Source organism: Sorex fumeus, unplaced genomic scaffold (assembly GCF_029834395.1).
Source record: "Sorex fumeus unplaced genomic scaffold, SorFum_2.1 ptg000014l, whole genome shotgun sequence".
Taxonomy (NCBI): domain Eukaryota; kingdom Metazoa; phylum Chordata; class Mammalia; order Eulipotyphla; family Soricidae; genus Sorex; species Sorex fumeus.
The window spans coordinates 29,364,623-29,389,841 of record NW_026606071.1 but is presented as its reverse complement, the minus strand read 5'-3'; the positions used below and the strand labels follow the sequence as shown (position 1 = coordinate 29,389,841).

Below are 25,219 nucleotides of genomic sequence, written 5' to 3'. Positions count from 1 at the left end.
TAAGGTCATAATACAAATTGAATATTATTACTAATGATGAAAGGCATTGGTGTTCAGTTGCCTTCTTTTTTCATCCCAAGCCCATAATTTTCTGCACTGTAGCATTATAGCACTTTCCTCCCATTATTCATCGATTTGCTCAAGCAGGCATAGTAACATCTTCATTGTGAGACTTGTTATTGTTTTTGGCATATCCAATTCACCATGGGGAGCTTGCCAGGCTCTGCTCGTGCAGGTGGGATACTCTTGGTAGCTTGCTGGGCTCTCCAAGAAGGACGGAAGAATTGAACCCGGGTAGGCTGCATGCAAAGCAAATGTCCTATCTGCTGTGCTATTGCTCCAGCCCATCAGATAAAATTAGTTTCTACTTTTTCTTTTGTTTTGGATCCCTCCCTGCAGTGCTCAGTGTTTACTCTGTACTCTGTGCTCAGGAGTCACTCATGGTGGGCTTGAGGGAACTTATATGGTTCTGAGAATCAAATCAGTGTCCGTCATATGGAAGACAAATGCCCTGCACATTGTACTTTCTCTCTGGCCATCATTTTTTTATTTTTTGATAACTAGTTCTATTACTTGGCTCCATATATCTAAATAAAACTTCCCATTCTTAATTATGTTTTGGCTCTATGCCTCATCTACTACCTTTTCTCTATGAATGATAGGTATATACCTGTCATTTCCTTCATAGAATGGTAGAAATTCAACCTCCCTTTCTCCATTTTTTAATACAGTCATGAATTTCATGTTTAGTTAATTATTACCAGTTGTATTATGACATAAATATGCTCATCTTTTCTTGCATATTTTGTTTTACCTGAATTTAATTTAATCATTTTACATTTGTGTGTGGGGGCTGGAGCGATAGCACAGCAGTAGGGCATTTGCCTTGCAAGCAGCCGGCCCGGCCAAGCCAAGTTCGATGCCCCCACCCCTCTCGGAGAGCCCAGCAAGCTATCGAGAATATTTTGCTTGCACGGCAAAGCCTGACAAGCTACCCGTGACATATTTGATATGCCAAACACAGTAACAAGTCTCACAATGTAGATGTTACTGGGCCCACTCAAGCAAATTGATAAACAACAGGAGGACAGTACTACATTTGTGTGTAACTTAATTTTCGTGTATTTGTATATCTGTTCCTATTTTATCTCTAACTTCTGCTAGAAAAAAAAATGTATGTTCTTTTACTCTCTTTTAAACTCTTAGGTATTCCAGCAGTTCCATCTTTTTAACTCACGTTTAAAGAGATATGCTCCATTTCCAATCCAGACTAGTATTATCCCAGTCTGTTGAATAGCTGTCACTCCAGAATATCCTTCACTGTCATTCCCTTATGATCTCCATTCAAGGGTCACCTTTACCCATCTCTGTCTAATTTATGAACACACAGAACAGAGGAATGGAATATCTGAAATAACTTTTAAGAGCAGACATATCTGAACATACTTGCATACACTTTCATTTGATTTACATGGCAAACCTAAGCATTCTTGTGATATACTTCCCAGCAGTGCAAAAGTTAAGGTTCAGTGTTACTGCCAGTGACATGGTGCTGCTGATGTCCAGTGGGCCACCCTGTGGATCACCTGGATTACCTTAGCAGCTTCCAATGCTTCATCCTGCAGCACCCCACATGTCCTTCAGTGCTGGGGACTGAATGGGGGGAGGAGTCTCAAACATGCAAAATATATGCTCCAGATTTATTTCCCTAGCCTTCTAGAACTTTGAGAATTTTAAAGTCTGTTACATTTGGGAGAAGAAGTTAGAGAGTGGTCCCAATTTTCATCATAAACCAATTTACATAAGCCTGCTATTTTCATCAGAGAATTCATTTTCCATTGTGCCTAATCTCCATAGCCTGCAATCATTTTGATTTAGGCTCTCCTAAGGATGGAGAAGATCTATAGTCGAGTGCTTCTGAAATAGTTCTTGAAGCAATCCTGCCGAAGTCAGCCCTCCTACTTCAGTTCAGTGTTTTGTGGTCCTAATTTGAGCTGTTAGGGATGTATGCCTGTGGCGTAAGTTAAATGCTTTCTCGGTTTTCTCGCCCTTCTGAAAAGTGGTCCTTCAGATTAATTTTTATCTAAGTAAGTTAATACTAGTAAGCTGTCCTGATTTTATTATCCTGTGCCTATTTTCTCCTGTCTAGAATTGTTGTCTGCCTTTTAATTCTCCTTTTTAAAAAGTGTATTGGAAATACGAAATGAAAGAAATTTGGTATTTGATCAATGATGCCATTTAAATAGAACCTAAAAAATTTTAGTTAGATTTTGAAGTTTCATATCAATGAATTTGCATTAAAACTATTGCTACAACTAAGTTATGTCAGAAACAATGCAAAAATTTTTTGGTACAATAAACATTTTTATATCTTCGTGATGATAATGGTGATTTAAAATAAGCTGTCAGATTTCCTTACCCTGTGTTTATGTATTAAGTTATATCTGTTTCAAATTCTAACAATGCAACTTAGGATAACTTTTAGTTGGAAATTAACTTTAAGATACACTTAATAACCAGCATATGCTTATTTTTACATAATGAACATTGTACTTCCATTAAGCAAAGTGTCTTATGGTTAAAAATCAAAACTTTTTCCTCATAGTTTACTGAATAATATATAATTCTAATTTTGAAAATTAAATTAGAATTGAATAAAGGCAAAGTTACAAGCAAAATGTTCATTTTGGTTTAATTAATATAATGCATGCTTAATTTTAATGATGCATACCTGAAAAGATGAATTATCATGCAATGTTGCTTCAATATCAAAATGATTCTATATAAGTAGACAATGGGCATATTTTTAATAATTGTTTAATTTTCATACTTACAATTTATAAATTATACTTTCATGTACTTCCTTAAGTTTATACTTAAAACGGTTGACTTAATATTGGTCATCTTACTTTTACCTACCAATAATTATATGCAAGTAGATTATTGTTTTATAATGACAACAATCAAGGAATCATGTAATAAGTAAAGGATTTAGTTTTCAGTTACTTGGCAATACAAAACTCTATGACCATTTATATTAAAAATAGAACATACAACTAATAATTTTATACATCATTCTATACTTTTTCCATTTTAATAAATTCATAGTCTTTATTTTTCATTTAATTTCACTTGAATGAAATAATTTTACAGATAGGTACAATAATATCTTTGTGTTTTAATTGTTTCCACTGAGTACATAATTGAAAATCATTTTCAGCACCATAATATAATTATTAAGAAACTTTGAGTTAAAATGACATCTTTTTATACATCATATATTTGATTATATTTTTTATAGGAAGCACTGATCATGGCTAGTATGGACCATCCGCACTTAGTCCGGTTGTTAGGTGTGTGTCTGAGCCCAACCATACAGCTGGTTACACAGCTAATGCCACACGGTTGCCTATTGGATTATGTCCACGAACACAAGGATAACATTGGATCACAATTGCTGCTTAATTGGTGTGTCCAGATAGCTAAGGTAAGTGCCCATCAAATTATTCTTCAAATTTACACATAAGTTTAAATATTTGAATTGTTGGAGATTATTCATCTTTGAGCATGGAAGTTCAAAGCTTATGATATACTTTTCTATTTCAAAGAAACCATTTATAATTACCTATATCAGAATTATCTTGAAAATGTTTTTCTTCTGAATAATTAGACCTAGATTATTTTTAAATCATTAGTTTACCATTATTTACCACAGAAATGAGTTCTAAGCCCATGAATTCAGTATAAACTCATCTTTGCATTAATATAATCCATATGTATACATGTTAATTTGTTAGCTCTAAACAAACTATTATAATTGGATAAAGTATATTTTTAAAATATAATTTTATATATTTAAAATACAATAAAAATATTTAAGCAAAAACTTAGTTTAGTTTTATAAATCTTACATCTTAAATAGATGCCTGTGGATCATATATCATACTTTTGTGAATATTGTACGATAAACTCCAATTGAGAGTATTCTTTATGGTAATAAAGCTGGAAATATAAACCCTTCAAAAACTGATTTACCTGTCTAGGAAAGAATTTCTATAATTTATAAGTGCAGCAAAATATTCCATATAAATTCTCAAGTCTTCCTAGCACACTAAATGAAAACAAAACTAAGTTTCACATTTCTTAGCTCCTCTCTGCATTTCCTGCAGTGTTCACCATAATTTAGGTTTTGTCCTTAGGGATTCATGGTATTAATATGTAATATATGCAGGACTATGCACTCTAATATTAGAAACTCCTTTGAGTTCCTGAATAATCACACGTTTTAAACTCTTCTTGTCTTTGCAACTGCCATTTCCTTAGCTTAGAAATTTTTTTGTCATCATTTCATGAGTCATATGACATGATCATTTTCATCCATCAACACTGATTGGACTTCCTTCCCTCATGGAACCTTCTCTAGTCAACCAGTTTCCTGCAAACAAAAGTAGTTTCTTCTACCCTATCTTAGATTTGGTCACTAATATCTTGAACACATTTTCATTATTTAAATATGTTGACATATGAAAAAATTGTATGGAAAATTCACTTAGTTCCTAATCCTTCAGAAAAATATTTGTGTATGCTTAGCATGTGCTGGGTACTATGATGACTAAAATGTTTAGAAGTTAAACATATGCTCAAGAGCTTGGCTCTCTGCTTATCATAATGCCATCAACAAATATTTAACAAATGAAATGATTAGGTATAGTATTAAATGCTGTTATTCACATTCTTGATAAAAGTTATTACATGGGTGGTTCTAGGACAGGCCTGTGAAAATATTATTTTAGGCAGAGGATTTATTATATTGAGTCCTAGAAATACAATGACTGTGTAATTCATAATTCAAGTAGGGCAATTTTATGAGTGAAGGAGACTTAATAGTAATCCAGACAAATAAACACACAAATGTCCTATGAAAGGCATCTATTGGTAATTCTATGTCATAGGACATCTGTGGGCTTTATAAAAAATGAAGTTTTAGGTACTATAAAGAAATTGAAATACCACTACCACAATTTATGTTATTAAGATATTTTTCTATTTAATATTTAAGGATGTGATCAAGGAAATCTAAGAATGGAAATAAATTTAGCAGTTAAAAAGTTGGGAATAATGAGATAAAAAAAAGTGAGTAGAGGGGCTGGAGCAGTAGCACAGCAAGTAGGGCATTTGTCTTGCACACAGCCGACCCAGGTTCAATTCCAAGCATCCCATATGGTCCCCTGAACACCACCAGGAGTAATCCTGAGTGCAGAGCCAGGAGTAACCCCTGTGCATTGCCAGGTGTGACCCAAAAAGAAAAAAAAAAGAAAAAGAAAAGTGAGTAGGATTAATGTTTACTTTTGAAAAGGTGCCATGTATTTTGATTATCTATAGGAGAGTTATCTACAGTTGCACTTCTGAGTTAGAGAAGGACTGAGATTCAACATAACTATAAGTGAAAATGGTAAGTTTAATTCCAGATATAAAAAAAAAAACTGAGTTTTGTCAATATGAAAGAAAAGTGTTTATAGGATTGTTGAATTTGTTTGGACCTGTAGTTATAGATTTAGGATTCACAGTTATTTCAGTATCTGAACAGATAAGAGAGTAAGAACTAAATGAGTCTCAAAAACAAATCTCGAAACACAGTGGCTTTTGGCAGAAATACATCCGGACCCCACAGTAGGTTACTGTCGCTGGGCCACCCCAGGGGGGAAAGGGTGCTGTCCCTCCACCTGCTCCCCCTTGGTGGCTCAGTGGCCATCATCATCCACAGGCCATTGGACAGTCAGACTTGGGCCCGCAGTGACGAGATATGTTGGGCCTCACGGGATGGGGGTGGAACTGGCCCGTTCCTCCCCACCCCAACGAGACCCCAAGTCATCGCCCACGAGCGGCCTCTCTGGCTCCTGATCAAGCTGCTTAATGGCCATGATCCCAGAGACTCAGAAACAAATCTTGAAACCCAGCAGCTTTTGGCAGAAATATGTCCAGACCACGCAGTAGGTTACTGTCTCTGGGCCACCCCACGGGGGAAAGGGTGGTGTCCCTCCACCTGCTTCCCCCTGGCAGCTCGCTGGCCATCATCCTACAGAGGCATTGGACAGTCAGGTTTGGGCCAGCAGTGACGAGACATGTTGCATCTCATGGGATGGGGGTGGAACCGGGCCTGTCCTCCCCACCCCAAAGAGATCCCAAGTGATTGCCCACGAATAGCCTTTCTGGCTCCTGATCAAGCTGCTTAATGGCCATGATCCCAGAGACTCAGGATCAAATCTCGGAACCCAGCAGGTTTGGCAAAAATCCCTTCATATTTAAGTGTTAAAATTTTGGAATTTCAAAATCGCACTGCCACTACTGCAGCCACGTGGCATCATATGTTATTTATAACCAGCAATAGAAAAAAAAATGTCTACTGTTGCCTTCTCAGCAGATCTGAGTGTTGGGGTAAAATCTCATAATAATGGTGGGTCTGCTGTCAAAGTATTGATTGTGATCAAAGTAGAGAGAGAGTAATGTGGAAATCATCTGCCCCACAGGTAGGGGGAGGGTGTAGGATGGGGGTATACTGGGGTTGTTGGGGGTGGAGAATGGCCACTGGTGAAGGTATGGGTGTTTCATTGTATGACCGAGACTTAGACCCGAAAACTTTGTAACTGCTCTCATGGTGATTCAATAAATAAAATTATAAAAAATGAAAATAAAAAGTAAGGTGGAGTTCATTCACAATTCAATCAGCTAATTAGTGGCTGAATATATAGCAGTACTCCTACATAAAAAAAATAACTAAATGAGTCTGACCAATTAAAAAATTATTTTATTGGTTCTGGAATTATAGTACAGAAGGTAGAGAAATTGCCTTTAATTCAGCCACATGCAGCTAATCAGGTTCAACCCCCGGCACTATTTATAAGATCCCTTGAGCCTTCAAGGAGAGATCCCTGAGAACAGAGCCAGGAATAAACTCTGAGCAAAGCCAGGTGTGGCCCTCAAATCACATATTTGTATGTGTGAGTAAAGTAGCATTGTACTATAACATATATATTTTAGGTGAACCTCATGATGAAATCACATCATGATGATGCTATGTTATCACTTAATTGTTTATCTATCCTAACCATACACTTTACTCTTTCTTTTTACCCAATTTACATTCCCATCCCCATTTACACTTTTTTAAAGATGACTACAAAGTTATTTAGCCTAAAATGTTTTTTTCTCATATAATAGCCGTTTTAAAATAGTTTATAAATTTCTAGTTCATAAGGAAACATTTAAATCTAGTCTTTAGGTGGGGATTCTTCCTTCTGTTTCTGACAGAATAGTATAGTAGAAACAGACAGAGCTAAGGTCAGAAGAATCTGTATCTGATATTTCTGCCCATTTAGGGGGAAGTTAATTTAAATAAATTCCTCCACATCTCTATGTTTTTGTTTCTCATGGTGTTAACAGCGACAATAAGTGTTATATGCTTCTTATCTGCACAACATATAGGACTGAATCTTCACAGAGCAGGTTGAAAATCCATTACCTGCCTTTGAAACCATCTTGCCTTATCCCCAAAGTCTGTGAATATATCATTTTGTATGGTAAGGGGACTGTGTAAATTTGACTAATTGAAAGATATTGAGAGATTATATAGTGAATTATTCTGATAAACTTAAGATAATCACAAAGGTGTTTATAAGTAGGAGATAGAAAAGAACTGAATAATAGAGACAACATCAGGATTGGTACATACTGAAGATGGAGGGAGAGTTCTGAAGTGGAAGAATGTAGTCTATTTCTAGAAACAAACAGGCAAGGAAAATGATTCACCCTTAGAATGTTCAGAAGAATGCCTGCCTGCTGGCACATTGGTTTGAATCCAGTGAGTAGGTTTGAAATTCCAGTACCCAGAGTTGTATAAAAGCAGATTTGTGCTGTTTCAAGTCACTAAATGCATGAGCATAGTTCCTCGGGGTGATTTCACAGACTATAGGGGAGCTCATTTAAGGAGCCTGGATTGCTTCTAGAACATGGTGTTTAAGAAGCATCTTCTCATATTAGTCAGACACAAGGAGACTTCAAACAGGACCTGTTGGGCTGGAGAGAGACTTTGGGGGTGAAGGGCACCGTCCTTGCTTGCAACTGACCCAGTTGGATCCCCAACACAACATACAGTCCCCTGAGGAATTCTAGGCATGATCCCTGAGCACAGAGCCAGGAGTAAGAACTGAACATAGTTTGTAAGGCAACAAAGTTAAACAAACAAAAACAAATCAAGAGACAGTTTTTAGAAATGTCTGTAAAATATGAGTAATGTGGTCTGATTAAATAAGAGTTTAGAAATAATGGTTTCAATCATTTAAAGCATTTAAAGGTTTCTTTTACTTTGTCTCTAATTCTCACCTAGAAAGATTGTGAAAGTGAAAAATCCTAACTGCTGCATGTTTGCCTTTATGTTCACTGTATTCTTTCTTTTGTTGACAAAGCTGAGAGGAGAGGGTAATGTTTTCAAAATGGCAGGTGATGTAAGTGTTATACTTAAAGGGAGACAAAAAGTGTGAAGAAAAACAATTATAGCTAAAATCAAGCCCTTATTCTGTGAATACACTACTCTAAGTAAATTTCTATTATCACACACCACTGAGGCAAATGTCATTATTATGTCCAACTCACAGATAATGAAACGGAGAAATTTTAAGTAAGTTTAATAGACTGACTCTCTAAAAAATGGTAAAATCGTGAATTTATGTTTAAAAATTATTTGTACTACAAGGAAATATTTTTTAAATGTTTTCTACATCCCAAGTTTTTTTTTCTTTATTATCACACTGGAAGATTATTCTACAAAATTTTATATTATAGGAAAAAAATTTAAATGCTAAAATCATTTGCTTCTTATATGCCGCATAGATGCTCTACATATGTTACATTTGGAACTTGAATTAATTAGGTAAGCAGAGCAGAACATATTATTTAATGTTCATATAATACCATATGCCTCTCTGGTGCTTTATGAATATAAAATAGAACATAATGGTAAGAATTCTTTCTCTGATAGTTTTAATAAGTTTATAAAATAATTTAGCAGATTCTGAAAAGTGTATGGGAGTTCATGGTGAATGATAGTAATTGAGTTCATATGGTTAGTGCACATCTTTAAACACTTGATATCTAGTTAAAATTCTAGGCATTTTATGTTACTTCGTCATTCCTGAGACTCCATATACATATATCATGCCCTGAGAAGATCTAGGTATTGCCCTGATGCGGTTCAATATTATTTCATTTTATTGATGAGAAAATAAATGAATTTATGTCCTAAAGAATATAGCAGTAGGATAGAAAACCCGGCTTTTATAACTTGTAAAACTGACAGCTGAGCCATATTTTATACAATCTGGATAATCCTCTCCAAACAAATACATATCCTTGTAGTATAGCTCACTTGCTTTTCTCCAATAGCTTCTGAATTTTAAGAGTGGTGAGAAATACATATTTTACACATAGTGTTTAAATGATGCTTATCATTGAGCATCATAAAGTAGTCTACCAAGAATAATAGTGTGTGAGAATTTTAATTATATTTTTGTCAGTATCTGTACCTGATTTTTTAGTAAAAAGTACTAGTTACTATTACAATCATGAGGGATTTATTTTTAATAAGTTCTATTTACAAAATATCATGATAAAACAAGCTCTGAAATGTTCTGTGAGTTATTATGTGTATAGACACCAATCATTAGATATTTAAGAAATTAACATGTGTGGTCTAGCTCCAAGTTATTGTTAAAGACATGGACTTTGGACCAAGATTCTTGAGCTTGAATCTGAGATCCACAATTAATCATTTGACTATAGATGTACATGTTAATCTCTCTATTCACCCTGAAAATCAAGCTAGTATTTTATTTCCTTTATAGAGGAATTATAAGAATGAATTAACATTTGTAATTTGCTTGGTATGTTATTAGTATAAAGCATGAAGGTATAAAGTATACTATTTTCTGATATATACTTTATATTTAGATATATATTTTAAAAAGCTAAATAATCAAAATACTTGTATTGCCATTTATAAAATGCCAAATTTTAAAAGCTTATTATAAAAGTTTACCATTTGTTCTTAAACTCTGCTGGGGAGTTGGAGGATCTGGCCTCATTTTTATTACATACTATTTCTTACATTTAGAAGAAAGAACTTGGAACTCCCATCCTCATATAATTTCTTAAAAAGCTTTCTAAAATGATGTTCTTCATATGCATATGCTGAAAATTATGCAACATATAATTTTCCTTTGAGAAAATTGGATTATTTGTGATATTAAACACATGAAACCACCAAGTGAACTGAAAAAAGTTGAGGTCAGGGGTGATTCTTTAAATAAGATAAATGGTCCATTACTGAAGTGGTGCGAAGAGAACATTTTAACTTTCAATCTCAAGCAAGAAAAGGTTAATATTGGTTTGACTTCCTATCATTGCACAAATTTTAGTTCTTGTCTCCTTTCTAAGGAAAATATTATGTGAAGATTTTTAGTTGTTATTGTTTATTTATGAGGCCTATAAAATGAATATAGACTCTCCTGTTATTTTTTCTTGTTATTTGTGAAACCTAACAGTATAGACTATTATTTTTAAAAACTTGAAATCACCCTTTCCTGGCATATTTTATTCTATTATGAGATTTTTTTCTGCATCTCTAATTAAATTTCAGTTTAATTTAGATGTGAGATATAGAGACTTGTTTTACAGTAGTTCACTATTAAAACTAGTTAAAAGAAGACTCAAAATGTTTGTTAGTGGTCAGTTGTACTCTTCAAATGCTATATTGCCTTACTAAATCATAAACTAGCTGGAGAGATAGTTTCTTAAAAGATATGACACTTTCCTTGCATATAGCTGACCTGGGTCCAATCTCTAGCACTACATATAGTCCCCTGAGCACTGCCGGAGAGATTTCTGAAGATAGTGCCACGAGTCAGTCTTGAGAATGAGGTGTTGCTAAACAGAAAGAAAGAAAGAAAGAAAGAAAGAAAGAAAGAAAGAAAGAAAGAAAAGAAAGAAAGATTCTATTAAAGTCAGAGGAATAGCTCAATTTCCTGAGTACATGCTTTGCATATAGTGGACATGGGTTTAATTGCCAGCACCAAAATCACTTTATAACTTAAGGGATTAAGAGCCAGTATGCTTAACCAAAATAATTTAAATTCTACATAAAACTATATTTTTGCAGATTGATTTAGCATTAATATTTTCTAAAAATCTTCTTACAGTTAGGCTGATTTAAGTCAATGTGGTGGTTTTTTTCAATTATTTTATTTTTATTTTACTCTATTTCATCCCCTACGCCCCTACCCCCCCCACACACAAGTTATTTGTCCGTGTCACATGTATGATTAAAGCTGATGTAAGTTGTGAAACCTTGTGTGGTGTGTGTGTGTGTTTGTGTGTGTGTGTGTGTGTGTGTGTGTGTGTGTGTGTGTGTGGTCATTGGGAGATTTCTGTAAATCTGTAGCAGAGTGGTGGGTAATGGGAGAACCTCTATCAATTACTCATCATTGTATGCAGGATTGGATAGACAACAATCTGTGCTGAGGAATGCATTCCTCTTCTGGATAAATTTTCCTGCACCTTTGTTCATTTATCTTGTTTTCTGTTTTCTTCATTTTTCTCTAGCTATTACTACCTGGTGTGACAAAAACTTTCAAATTTACATTTGAATCAACTCTTTCCTTCTGCACAAGTAGCATTAGATTCAAACCTAAATGTTTGAATGCCCAGTGATAGTTAAATACATGAACTGGGTACTGAAATGTCTTGAGTTTCTATAGACAAATCTGGAAAACAATAGATTCTATTATTGTAGATGTGACCTTCTAGGTAAATCTGCACAAATTGCATATTGTAGGCAATATTGAGAAGAGACAGAACACTATATGCACTCCCCAAAATATAATTTTTTCTTATATTGCATATAATAGCACAATGGTGTTTAATGCTTCCTAGAAAATTAAATTATCAATTAAATAATTTCTTTGAGAGTATTTTAACATAAAATAATATTTTATAAACATAGAAGAAATGAGAAACATGAAATTAGAAGCAATGCTATTAGTGGCATTCTATTAATGATATTTCACAATTTACACAAGAGTAGATAAATAATTTTTTCTAGTCACATAACCACCTCTGGGGGAATACAGGATATGAGGTCTCTTAATATTTATCATTTTTACTTCCTTTATTTAATTTTGGATACATTATGTATTCTCATGAATTTTCAATAGGTCTTTAGAAAGTAATTCAATGGCATGAAATGACTCATGGCAAAGTTTTTTCCAGAATACCTATAGTGACTTTCCCTGGGTCATGATGCCAAGATTCCCAAGGATAAAATGCTTAACTCTGAGTCATGGATCAGTCATTGATTCTTTCATGAATAGACAGTGTTTGTTTTTTCCTCTAAAGAGATAAATTTATGAGGAAAAAATTTTGTAGGGTATTTGTCTATTTCTTCGATCCATGTTTTAATTAGACACTTGAGATTTGTTCCTTGAGAATAATATCTATTGTCTTTGTTTAACCAGAAGATCTCCATTTGTTTTAGCTTGAAAAATGCATAAAGTTATGTGTAAGTACTATGCAAAGAATAAGGAGGCATGAAATAACAGCAAAGCAGTCCTGTTCGCACGAAGATACATTACCACGGGCTGCTGGGTTCTTGAGAATTGTATTCAATATTTGCATGCAAAACTTAGAAGATTCAATGTTAGAGTTTACTGTACAGTTAAAATTAATGGGTTTGGATCCCTCCCGTGGACAATGTCACTCATCACTGCCCTATCCTGTGAACAACATCTCAGTCCTGTTCCATACGGTCTACTTGCCTCCAGGGGAGGATGGCCAGGTCCAAATCCCATGTCACTCTCTATCTTGTTTCCTGGTATGCCTCCCTGTACCTTCTCTGGACTCTATCCTTAAGGTTCCCTGACATGTTGTCCTGACTTTCTTAGTCTCTGGCCAGAGGAATATGTGTGTCATCAAGATCCCTGTGCTCTGTACCTGTCACCTGTACCAATGGCTTTGAACCATTCCTACCTCATCTGGCAGTCTGTCCAGCCTGTGAGAAGACAGAGAGGTGCCAAGAGGCCTGAAGAAAAGAGCATCAATGAAAAGAGTGGAGAGAGAGAGAGGAGAGAGAGAGGGAGAAAGAGAGAGAGAGAGAAAGACTGGGGGGCTCCTTTTAGATGTTGCAAGCCCCAAGCCCTGGCCATTCCATTATTGATTTTAATTGACTACCTATGTAATAGGCTATCTCTTCTATGGGCAAAACTTGAAGGGACCAGGTCAATTCACCTGGTCTTCTATCCTTCCACTGCTGCTGTATCATTTCTATCAAAGTTTCTGATTCCATTGGGAAAATAAAGTTATTATAACATAATACAATAAAAATAATGTCATAATATGGTATAGTATAATATACTATAATGTAGTATAATATAAAATGTGTCTAAAATGTTTATTATCACCAAAATTAATTTAGGCGTGGCTTCTATGGAAAGGCAATATGGTTTAGCAGAAATAGCATCAACCACAGAGAGTTTAATCTGGCTTGAAATCTAAATCATAGTTATGAGACTTTTTCTCTTTTGAGAGTCATTTTCTCTTTTGCCAAATGAGAATGCTTATGTCTACATAAAATTAATAAAATTTATATTTATTGATTTTGAATTAATAAATAGAAGCAACTTGTACTTTTCTAATAATTTAAGAAAAGTTTCTAAGAAGAGTATAGTTATTAAATTATACACATTTATTCTTTTATGCATTTCATTCTTTTACTGTTGTACTCACAAATACAGGAAAACTTTATTAGGGACCAATTATAATTATAAAGATAAAAAAGTTTAAAATTATATCTGACTTTGAATTCTAAACATATCTGTGTTGGCAAAGAGGGCCCAGTAACGTCTCTATTTTGAGACTTGTTGTTACTGTGTTTGGCATATTGAATACGTCATGGGTAGCTTGCCAGGCTTTGCCATGTGGGTAAGATACTCTTGGTGGCTTGCAAGGCTCTCCCAGAGGGGCAGAGGAATCAAACCCGGCTCTGCCAGGCTGGCTGCGTGCAAGGCAAACACCCTACCACAGCGATAGCACAGCGGTAGGGCGTTTGCCTTGCACGCAGCCAACATGGCTGACCCGAGTTCGATTCCTCCGCCCCTCTGGGAGAGCCCGGCAAGCTACTGAGAGAATTTTGCCCGCACGGCAGAGCCTGGCAAGCTCCCCGCGACGTATTCGATATGCCAAACACAGTAACAACAAAGTCTCCAATGGAGACGTTACTGGGCCCGCTCGAGCAAATCAATGAACAACAGGAGGGCCTTTACCTTTACCTTTACCTGTGTTGGCAAATTTTTTTCAAATTCTCTAAAGTTTCTTATCTAGACACAAGTAAAAATATTTTCCTTGTAAAGTTATTGTAACTATTGAAGACAACAAAATGTATTTTTTTCAGTTGGAGTGTTTCCACACCCAGTGGTGCACAGGGCTTTTTGCTGGCTCTGAGCTGAAGGATCACTCTTAGTGGGTTGAGAACTAATTGGGGGGATTGAACCTGGGTCAGCCATATGCAAGGCTACATGCCATATTATCACTCGTGCCCCTAAATTGTATCAATATTTAGGGTCTTGCCTGACTCCTACTGTTCTTCAATAAATTGCAGTAAGTACATATATTACATTAAATAAATTACAGGGACTGTAGAGACAGCTGCAAGGGTAAAAACACATGCTTTGCATGCTGGAGGTTTAATTCTAAACACTGTCCACACCATGACTAGGTATGGGCCAGAAAGCAAACAAACAAAATGACAGCTAGTAGTACTACAAGGCTATCATTTTGTAAGTGTTTTGACCTTTTGCATAAATAAAAGGTCAGTGGCAGTTCTGTAATTAAACAAAGGGTGTGTGAGCAAAAGTAATTTTTAAAAAAACTATATGTAAAAGAAAAATAATGTCTGATACATCATATTTGATAAATATAATACTGTTTGTTTTTTCTCAATTTACTCTAGTTTTATGAACATCTATTAGAGTCATCAGAAATTCCATTTTACTAATACATTGAGAGTTACCCATCAAGAAACTGAAGAAACTGAAGAGGCACATGCAGCTTGGTCAAAGGGGTTATGAGTTCTATTCTCCAACCCCTGTAATTGGTAGATGGAATGTACTCTTATTTATCAGAGTTTTTCAGTCTCCATGCAAAATCATCACAGCTTCTAAAATTTATGTTCCTATTTTATAGTTTTTACATGTAGGGTAAGTCTTTATAGTTCCTGCTTTTCAACCTGCTGATTAACTGGGATCTTGACTGAACTCACTCATCTTTCCAGGTTTGTCTACTTCTTTGCTGATCTAGCCTATGCTGTCCAGAAAAAATGAGCTCTTGTTCACATAAAGCTCCTTCTCCAGTAGTTCACTGTATCACTGTATCACTATCATCTCATTGTTCATTGATTTATTTGAGTGGTCACCAGTAACATCTCCATTTGTCCCAGCCTTGAGATTTTAGCAGCCTCTCCTTACTCGTCCTTCCTGATGCTGCCATATTGGAGGCTCTTTCAGGGTGAGAGGAATGAGACTCATTATTGTTACTGTTTTTGGCATATCAAATATGCCACGGGAGCTTGCCAGGCTCTGCCATGCAGGCGAGATACTCTTGGTAGCTTGCCCAGCTCTTCGAGAGGCAACTCGCTAGTACTTAGGAGCACACATTCCTGTAAATCTTCTCTCATAGTATTTAATTACCCTGAGCCAGCTGATCTCTTTCCTTCATAAACAGAAGAAAAGCAGGCACACTGGAGCTGGAAGGGTGCTCACCATCCTCGTGGCTATCCCAAATTCAATCTTGAGCACCACCGGGAGTGATTCCTGAGCACAGGGGTAGGAGTAAACACTTCAGGGTGTGACCCTTTACCCTCAAAAGAAGAGTGGCAGCATAGATTCACCACCTTAGTTCATCACCCACACACTCTGGCTCTGCCACTAGTAATTTCCATTTTAGCTCTTTGATTGGAGATCCTAATCTTTATGCCTTTGTCTTTTTTGTGTGATTCTATCCACCCTCCCTCACCACCATTCCCCTTTTCTTACACACACACATACACACACACACACACACATACACATACACACATACCTCGTCCCCCCCCCCCCCCACATACACACAGTGGCAGTTTTGATTGATGAAGAATGACCACTTTAGTTGTGATGCTTCTACACAAAAAGCTATTTACACATTGTTGCAGCACTGGTGTGTAAGTTGGTGGAGGCAACGGGGTTAACTCCCTTTGCAGATGAGTGGAACCAGAGATGGCCCTTGCATCTTCCTTCAGAATCTTGAGGTCAATTTGTTTCTTGTTTCACCCTTGCCTCTACTGTTAGAGAAACTAATGTTTGTTTTTCAAACAATGAAACCCAAGTGAGGCCTATTTTGTGGGTGCTGCTGGATTAGAATTTGAATATTAGTTCCTACAGTACAAAACAAAAACCAATTTAAATAAGTGAACTTCACAGGATATTTGAAGAGCTCAGACAAATTTTCCTAATTATCCCTAAACCACAAGCATACACTCAAATGAATATATCAATAAAGTAACTAGGTATATATACAAATGCAAAAGAAAGCAAAAGAAACCTTATCTGGAAAGTACCTAGTTCAGAAAAGTTTCTTTGTTGGAAGCAGAGGGTATATATATATTTTTAAATTAAATCAAAAGTTATTGAAATTTTGGCACCATAGGGAGTCCTGGCAAGTTAGTTCAGTGATTCAAAATTTTTTTAAACCATGAAATCGTTTTGTCAAGTGAAATCTTACTTGGAAATTGAAATTAAACCAACCCATAACTATAATAGCAGTGAGTCCTGAGAACATTTATTGGAATCCCAAGGATTCCCTGGATTCTCACTGGGAGCAGTTTGAAGATGATACATTGTGCTGGAGAGAGGAGATATTCAGCATAATCAGTCCACATGTATTGACTGTGTTGGAGAGAGGTAAAATGTAAACTGAAGGAAGTGAAATTCCATTGAAGAATGCGATGCATCTTAGTGAATCCTCACATCATGTTAGTACCCTGATAACTTTTCTAGATCAACCGATACCAACTGGCACCGTAAACTCAACTCTGCAAACATTGGAAAGCTCACCTGAAATTTAGATGAAATAACTATTACAGGTTTAAATGAAATCAAATCAGGCAAATGGGTTAGTTGTTTGATGGAAGATGGAAACTAAATTTTGAATGTGAAATATAATCATAGTAGGTAATCTATAATGTTGTATAGCCTATGTAATGTTATAACCCAATGTTCCTTCAATTAAAAAATGATGTGAAATGAGAGGAACCTGGGTTATTTTAATTTCAATAGCCTATGTTTTAGTTTACCTTTCAAGTTTTTTTTTTAATATCTTTTCTCCCAATAGGATTTTTTTTCTCCGTCTTGATACAGGTACATATAATAACATTGCAACCTCCCAAACTGGTAATAAAGTTCATGGCTGAAGTTGAGTAATTTTTATCTCCCTCCTGAAAATACTCTGTATGTTTCATTATGTGCCAAATTTTCTTTGTCTTAAAGGACATCAAAATATAAGGGATAGTGATAGATAATAGAAGATCTCCAGAATATCAGAGAAAAAGTAAGTGTGCAGAGACACTTTGCATAATGTGGGTCCCAGAACTGCACTGAAGCTTTAATTATTTCCTGGGGTTTACATGAAATGTGATGGTTTCTCACTCAGAGAAGTCATTTAGGTTGTTTCTTGTCTAACCTATAAAATAGCAAGTTTCCCTTTTTCTTGGGTTTGCCTGTGGCTTGTATGGCATGCTGAGCAACTCTAATTCAGCCTGTAAGTCACTCCGTTCAATAAAAGGCAAAGGATTTTATTTAGCTACCATACACAATCAAAAACTAAAGAACTTAATTTTCCTTTAATGTACTTTTTTGACAGAAGTGAAATATATGCAATCTGAATGTATCAAATTATTCTTTCTGTGTGTGTAAAAGTGTTCACAATTGCATCTATTAGTTGTGACTATGTGAAGTTTGGCATTGCAGCAAGTTTTAGGAACACAGTGATTTTCTCAAATGTAGAATCAAAAATACTAAGCAGTGGCATATCTAGTTTATTTCTCCCCAAAGTTTTATGCTTCTAAAACTGTAGTGGTAGCTAGGTGTTATAATACTGCTCACAGGATCTCCTGAGATATATACATGATATTCAGATATAGGCTTGTAATGATGCAATTCCCTCCCCCCACTTAGATAAAAGATCTCTACAGTAATTCGGTGAGATAGAACTTGAATTTTGTTACCCATAGGAGAAACAAGACATGAGAAGAGCAATAATCTGACTCAAAACAAAAAATTCATAATAAATGGGAGGCAAAACATGGGTTCATTTCCTTTACACCTGCCCAATTCGTTCCCCAATGCAATGGCTCTTTTTGTTTGTTTCTTTTTTATTGGAGGGGGATTACACCCAATGATCCTCAAAGACTACTGCTTCTCACTCAGGGCTTAGTGACCATGTGGTACCCAGATGAAACCCAGGCAGACTATGCACTGCAGCCCTCTGAGCTCTCTCTGTTCCCTAATCACTCTTTCAAAAATTATTTTGAAATAATTATAGCTATACAAGGATTTTAGAAGTATAGAAGAGAGGTTATTTGTCCTTCACTCAATTTCATCACTGTTCGGTTTATTTAACTATAATCACTGTCATTGTCACTGTCCTTCCTTTGTTCATCGATTTGCTCGACTGGGCCCAGTACCGTCTCCATGGTGACACTTTTTACTAGGTTTGGCATATCAAATACATCATAGGTAGCTTACCAAGCTTTGCCATGCAGGTAAGATACTCTCGGTAGCTTGCCAGGCTCTCTGAGGGGGGCAGAGGAATCGATCCTGGGTTGACCAGGTAGGCTGCATGCAAGGCAAAAACCCTACTCGTCGAATAAGGTTTTGCAATTGGACATTTGAATGTAGCACTCTTAACTTGCCAGTGTCTTGCTTCAGAGAAGACCCTCTTATGTTTCTTCACAAAAAGTATACTAGAATGATGCACTGAAGAAGAGGAATTTGGCTTGGATTATTTATATGATTTAGAAAGGATGCAATCATGAAAATGTAGTATGGGGTTTTCTTACAATTATTTAGTGTGAATATCTACTCTCCTCTACTTCTATATTTTCTAATTACCTGGGAAAAGTGGTTTAGCAGGTCACTGACTGCAGAAGAGAGATAGCCCAATCAAACTCAGGAGGGCATGGAGCCAGAGGAAAGAAAATTAGGTTAATAATGAAGACAGACCAAAAGTGAATTAGAAGAAAGCAGTTAGGCTTTATTCCAATCTTATACCTTTTGAGTCAGTTCAAAAATTTAGAATGAGATTTTTTATCACAGGCAGTGAAATAAAATATTCATGTGTTTTATGCTACATATATATGTGCAGACAATATAAATATAGGCTTGTACATAATATTTATACAACTTTAATACAAATATACTAAAGGAATGTATGATTTAATGCAGACTAGATTTTTGTAGCCAAAAGTCTATAATATGCAATGTAATATATATATTACATTTATATAGAGAGAGATATATAGATATATATATATAGCACTGTAGCACTGTCCCACTGCTGTCCTCCCATTGTTCATCGATTTGCTCAAGCATGCCCAGTAATGTCTCCATTGTGAGACTTGTTTTTACTGTGTTTGGCATAGGGGATATGTCACGGGTAGCTCTCCAGGCTTTGCCGTGTGGGCAGGATACTCTCAGTACCTTGCTGGGCTCGCCGAGAGGGGCAGAGGATTGAACTAGGGTCGACTGGCCTGGCCTGGGGCAAGGCAACTGTCCTATCGCTGTGCTACTGCCCTACCGCTGTGCTATTGCATGATCTTATATATATGAGATCATGGATAGAGAGGGTATTGTGATTAGAAGTAAACATTTTGTATATGTTATTTGTCACCAAATAAATATAATAGACTCAAAAACATTTATTGAAGATGTTTGTTATTTTTTATCAGTCTATGGTAAGAGATGAATAGCATGTAAACATAGTGATGGAAAGAAAAGGTGAGGTGAGTGTGGCAGTGGGTCAAAAACTATCTTATAATAAAATCCTTTTTTAGTTTTTGTTTGTTTGAAAAGCACACCTGACAGTGGTCAGGGCTTTCTCCTGGCTTTTCACTTAGGAATAACTCCTCCTGGGGCTCCAGGAACCATATGTGGTGACAGCAATTGAACCTGGGTTAACTGCATGCAAGGCAAGCACCCTTCCCAGTAAACTTATCTCTCAGGCCTTCTAAGATCCTTTTCTAAAGCTCAGTGTCTACCTCATCACAAAATAAACAAAGGATAAGATTAATGGCACTCATCTATCCTGAAACATTTAAGTTTCAGGATCCTGTGAATCCCAGTGTGCCATGCCTTGACAAGAATAATAGTATAATTACAATACCAAATTCCTAGTTCGCTTTCAATGGCAGTGTTCAGAACTCCAAACCCCTTTGCTCTTCCCAAGCAAGTAATTAGCATGAATGTTTTACTCATGAGACCACTCTATCAGAAATTGTAGTAGATAAAGTTTAAGTAAACTGTTTTGTTATGGTTCTTTGTAAATTAATTGCCTGAGATGAACTTGAATATTAAAAATATTTTTAAAATATTTTTTTAAAAATTCATTATTTTTTAAATAATGAGATTATGAAACATTTTATATTTTAAAATGAAATTTTTGTTTTCCTTAGATTTGATGATAGCACACACAGTGGGTAGGGTGTTTGCCTTGCATGCAGACTTGCATATACCTTGCATGAGGCCAACCCGGGTTCGATTACTCTGTCCCTCTCGAAGAGCCCGGCAAGGTGCTGAGAGTGTCCCATCCACACGGCAGAGCCTGGCAAACTCCCAGTGGCATATTTGATATGCCAAAAACACAGTAACAACAAGTCTCAAAATGGAGATGTAACTGATGCCAGCTCGAGCAAATCAATGAACAATAGGACAGTGCTACGGTGCTACAGATTTGATACTATTCTTAATATATATTAAGAGTTATCAAAGGGATTCGAAGACAAAAGATCAAATACAATTTAGAACATTTTTGCCAAGAATCTTGAAAAATTTAGGTGTCTTTTTCAGAAGCATATTTCTTTAAGGTTTTGGAATACAGAGTCAAAACATCCCCTGGTATGACTCAGTTTATACCCTGGGATGAAAAAATTTTCTGGTAATCCCTAAATAAGAATGTACAAATCAGGGTCCTTCATGGACATTCCATGAATTTCAGAATCCCTGAAGATATACAAACAAACTTAATGGATGCTAATCCAGAGGTCTTGATATAGCTTAGTTTGATATAAGCCAATGAGGATGTTATGGCAGTAACAATGGTGGAAAGTAAGATCAAGCCTAAAATAGCAAAAACAACTAACACTTGCATTTATGTTTCACCTGGCATTGGGTTAAACGCTTATGTGGAAGAACTTTCAAACCCTAAACTATAAAACAGATGACTTACTAAGTTTCAGTAGTACTGATAAATAAAGTACTACAAAATGCCTGTCATATATTGTGACAAGAGCTGTTATAATCAAATTGATTATAATATTTTCATGTTATATGAAGTTTAATTAATGTATATAATATGTTCAAGATTAGCCGACTAATTGCACGAATCATAGGACAATTTGCTCCTATTAGCTTCAACTAAGCCAATACACACTTCCTTTCTGAAGCGTATATAACTATATGTCTTGTATAACTAAGAACAGGGAACAGCAATGACCTCAAATTCATCAGAGTCTTCCCTAACTAGTTCTATATCTTCAGGCTAGATCATTGAAGGAACTGTTTTTTACTTCTTATCAAAATAAGTAACATTTTAGGTATAAAAATTTACCCTGGCCAGATACACTGTAGCATAATTTTATAGAGACTGTAGAATAATACAGGCTATATGTATCAGTAGAATGACTTGGTTATTTTTAGAATTGTCATCTTTATTATTGCTACTCATGATTCTGTCATTATACAACTTTTTATTTTAAAATATACATATGTGAGGAGTTGGAGTAGCTTGGTGGTGAGTATTTTGTTTGGGGTATAAGATTCTTAGTTTGAACTTGAGTATCAATCCTTGAACTCCTCACTATACGCACACACAAACGACACACACACATACAAGCACACATACCCATATATACATATATGTATATATATGTATATGTATATGTATATATATATATATATATTAGTGGGATGATTTGATTCTAATATTCGATTAAGAATAAATGCTATAGTCCATATGAATTCTCATTGTGTCAAGATTTCCATGTGTTTTAATTGGATGGTTTCTTAGACAACACTAGATTCTCCATGCTTATTTTCCTATTACAAGTGTCCATGATATAATTCTGATATAATTCACAGCAACCTGAGGTATTTAGTGATAAATTCCTACATTTCTTCAATCACTGAGGCAGTGGAAATCTTAAAAAACAACAACAACAAAAAAAAAAACCTTGCATTCCCCAAAAGACCAGCTTGGAAAGAAAAAAAACATTATTGAAAACTTCTTTTAAATCAGATTCAAGATATTACAGCAGTGCCTGCTAGAGTCTGTCAACATTTCCATTATAAATCCATATTTTCCAGGTTTATTACTTAGTTGTAAAAGTATCCAGCTGAATCTGATATGGAATACAGAAATCCAGCCCAAAGCAATTTTTATTATCATTGCTCAAGTTCTGAGATTTTTGCAAGTTATGATTGCTTTTAAAATGTCACTAATGTCAAATACAATGGGATTCACCTAGGCATTTTTAAGTTCTTTATAAAAAGGAACATTAAAAACAATTTGTTCTTCATAAGAAAGAAACAAATAACTAGACTACCCAAAGCCTAAAGGGAAATTTTGTGAGTCCGCATGGATTTCCATATAACTTGGGTGCTAATTTGATATTTAGATTGAGATTTTTAATATTACAATAAGCTTTCAAGAAATTGGCACCATATGGTTCTGAAAGAAATTGGATTGTAGGCAAGGGAGAATTACAATAAAAACTGAATATGCAACCCACAGAAGTAGAATTCTCTAATGTTCCTGCTGTCTGAGATAGTGCCTTTTTCCTGCCCCTCCCCTCCCCAATATTGATGAGTACAAGAAAGGCTGATAATTTATAAACTGTTAAAACACTGAATGGACCACTAGAATCAGTTATTTTATCAGCAAAACAATTCCCATTACAACTTAATTTTATTTCTTGTCAAAAGAAATTGCTAAATTGAAGTTCTACATTTTCTTTTTATCCCAAGACACATATAACAGTCAGGAAAAATATGGATTTTCACTCTGCCAGCTTAGTTTTCTACCTTTCTAAGCAAGAGGTATTTAATAAAATAACACTACCCAAATTTCCACTTCTTTGTCAGAACTGAATGAATATAAAAACATTCACTTTGGGGCAGATATGATAGGTGAATACTGTATGTCCTTGAAAAATTATAAATTCAGGAATTCAAAAAGGAGGTACTCCTGAAGAAATTCTGATCATGAATTGGAATCTATATGTAAAAGTAACCAGATAGAAGTTTTACTTTCTTGACTACTCTTAGACAAAGCTTTTGAATAATATCCTCAGTGTCTGTATTGGATAAATTAATTAAAATTCAGAATCACCTCCTATTGTCACTAATATATAAATGTAACCTACAATTCAATGAAGTTATGTAATTATATCAATTTATCAACTACAATTCACTATATTAATTATGCTATACTGTATATTTATTGCAATTAATACATATATTATCTATTATAATTCATTATATTATTTACATAAAACTATAATACAACAAGTGTATATATATATAGGTTAGCAATGAATATTGTCTGGAAATATAGGGATATAGGTTTGTATTCATTAAAATATTTTATAATGGTGCCTGCTGGATAATAAAACAAGTGAGGCACTTGCCTTTTCTGCACCTAATCTGTGTTTGATCCCCAGAACCCTATAAGGTCCCCTAAGCTTACCAGGAATGATCCTGGAACACAGAGCCAGGAGTAAGCCATGAGCACAGCTGTGTTTGGCTCTCAAACAGAGAAAGCCAAAGTAGAGGAGCTGAAATTTTATTTGCATCACTGGCAAACCTTAAAAAGGAATTCAAATTCTTTATAAATTTACATTATAAAATGAAAAGAAAACATACTCATCATAATACACTGCAGTAGTGGGAAAGAATTGTCCTTGAGCTATATAGACCTCTAAAAACTTTTATAGGTTGCTTGTTAGCCAGAAGCTCCAATGGTAAGTATCTAAATGCAGGGAATAGGAAGATTCCTTAGAATCTATTTTATAGTTTGCATGAAAAATACATTATAAACTCAACCAAAGCATTGAGGACAGAAAAACAAATAGCTGGTATAATTACCTTTGATCTTGGTAATGGCTGAATAATTGTGTTAAGTTAAATGTTTTCTGAATCCCAATAACTAAAAAAGAAAAAAAAAGACAATTATACTAGTCGGGTTCTAATTATGTGCTTAATAGATTCTTACAATTAAAAAAAACTGTGACCAAAAAAATTGTTTTGACTTTCCTTCTGAAATTTCTGAGTTGGTCTTGATATATTATGTTGATTGGCTTATCTTCTTTCTCTCGTTCTCTCCTTCTTTCTCTCTTACTCTTGTCCGCCCTTCCTTCCTTCCTTCCTTCCTTCCTTCCTTCCTTCCTTCCTTCCTTCCTTCCTTTTCTCTACCCCACCCACCTTTTCTTTTCTTTCTCTTCATTCTTTCTCTGTAAGATTCACCTCAGAACCCATTAACTGTACATCCATTTAATTTTGATTTCCATATTATATTTGATATTTTAAATATAGTCACTATAGTCACCGAAATGAACACAAAATATCCAGCTAATATTTGTCCCCAACGACAAAGTAGTATGGCAAAGTCAGAGAAAAGAGTTTCAAGTAGATACTTAGATCACAATCATAGTTACATGGCAGGCAATCAGACTAGCAAAAAAAGAAGAGAAAGCTTGAAAGATTGGGGTAAAGTCAGGATTTGAAAAGTAACTTCTGCTTTCCATAGTGTAACACCCATAGGAAAAATAGGAGGGATTTTAGAGGAAGATTGTTCAAGGGAGACCATAAAAATA

General features: G+C 35.2%; 1 protein-coding gene across 5 annotated transcripts in view; it reads left to right on the top strand.

Moving 5' to 3' along the window:
• Positions 1-25,219, top strand: part of ERBB4 (erb-b2 receptor tyrosine kinase 4) — a 1,197,143-nt gene that overhangs the window by 994,522 nt on the left and 177,402 nt on the right. For all 5 annotated transcript variants that reach the window (XM_056111671.1, XM_056111669.1, XM_056111672.1 and 2 more), the window contains one exon: positions 3,302-3,487. In XM_056111671.1, coding sequence (XP_055967646.1) covers positions 3,302-3,487 — 186 coding nt within the window. The remainder of the gene's footprint in view (positions 1-3,301; positions 3,488-25,219) is intronic.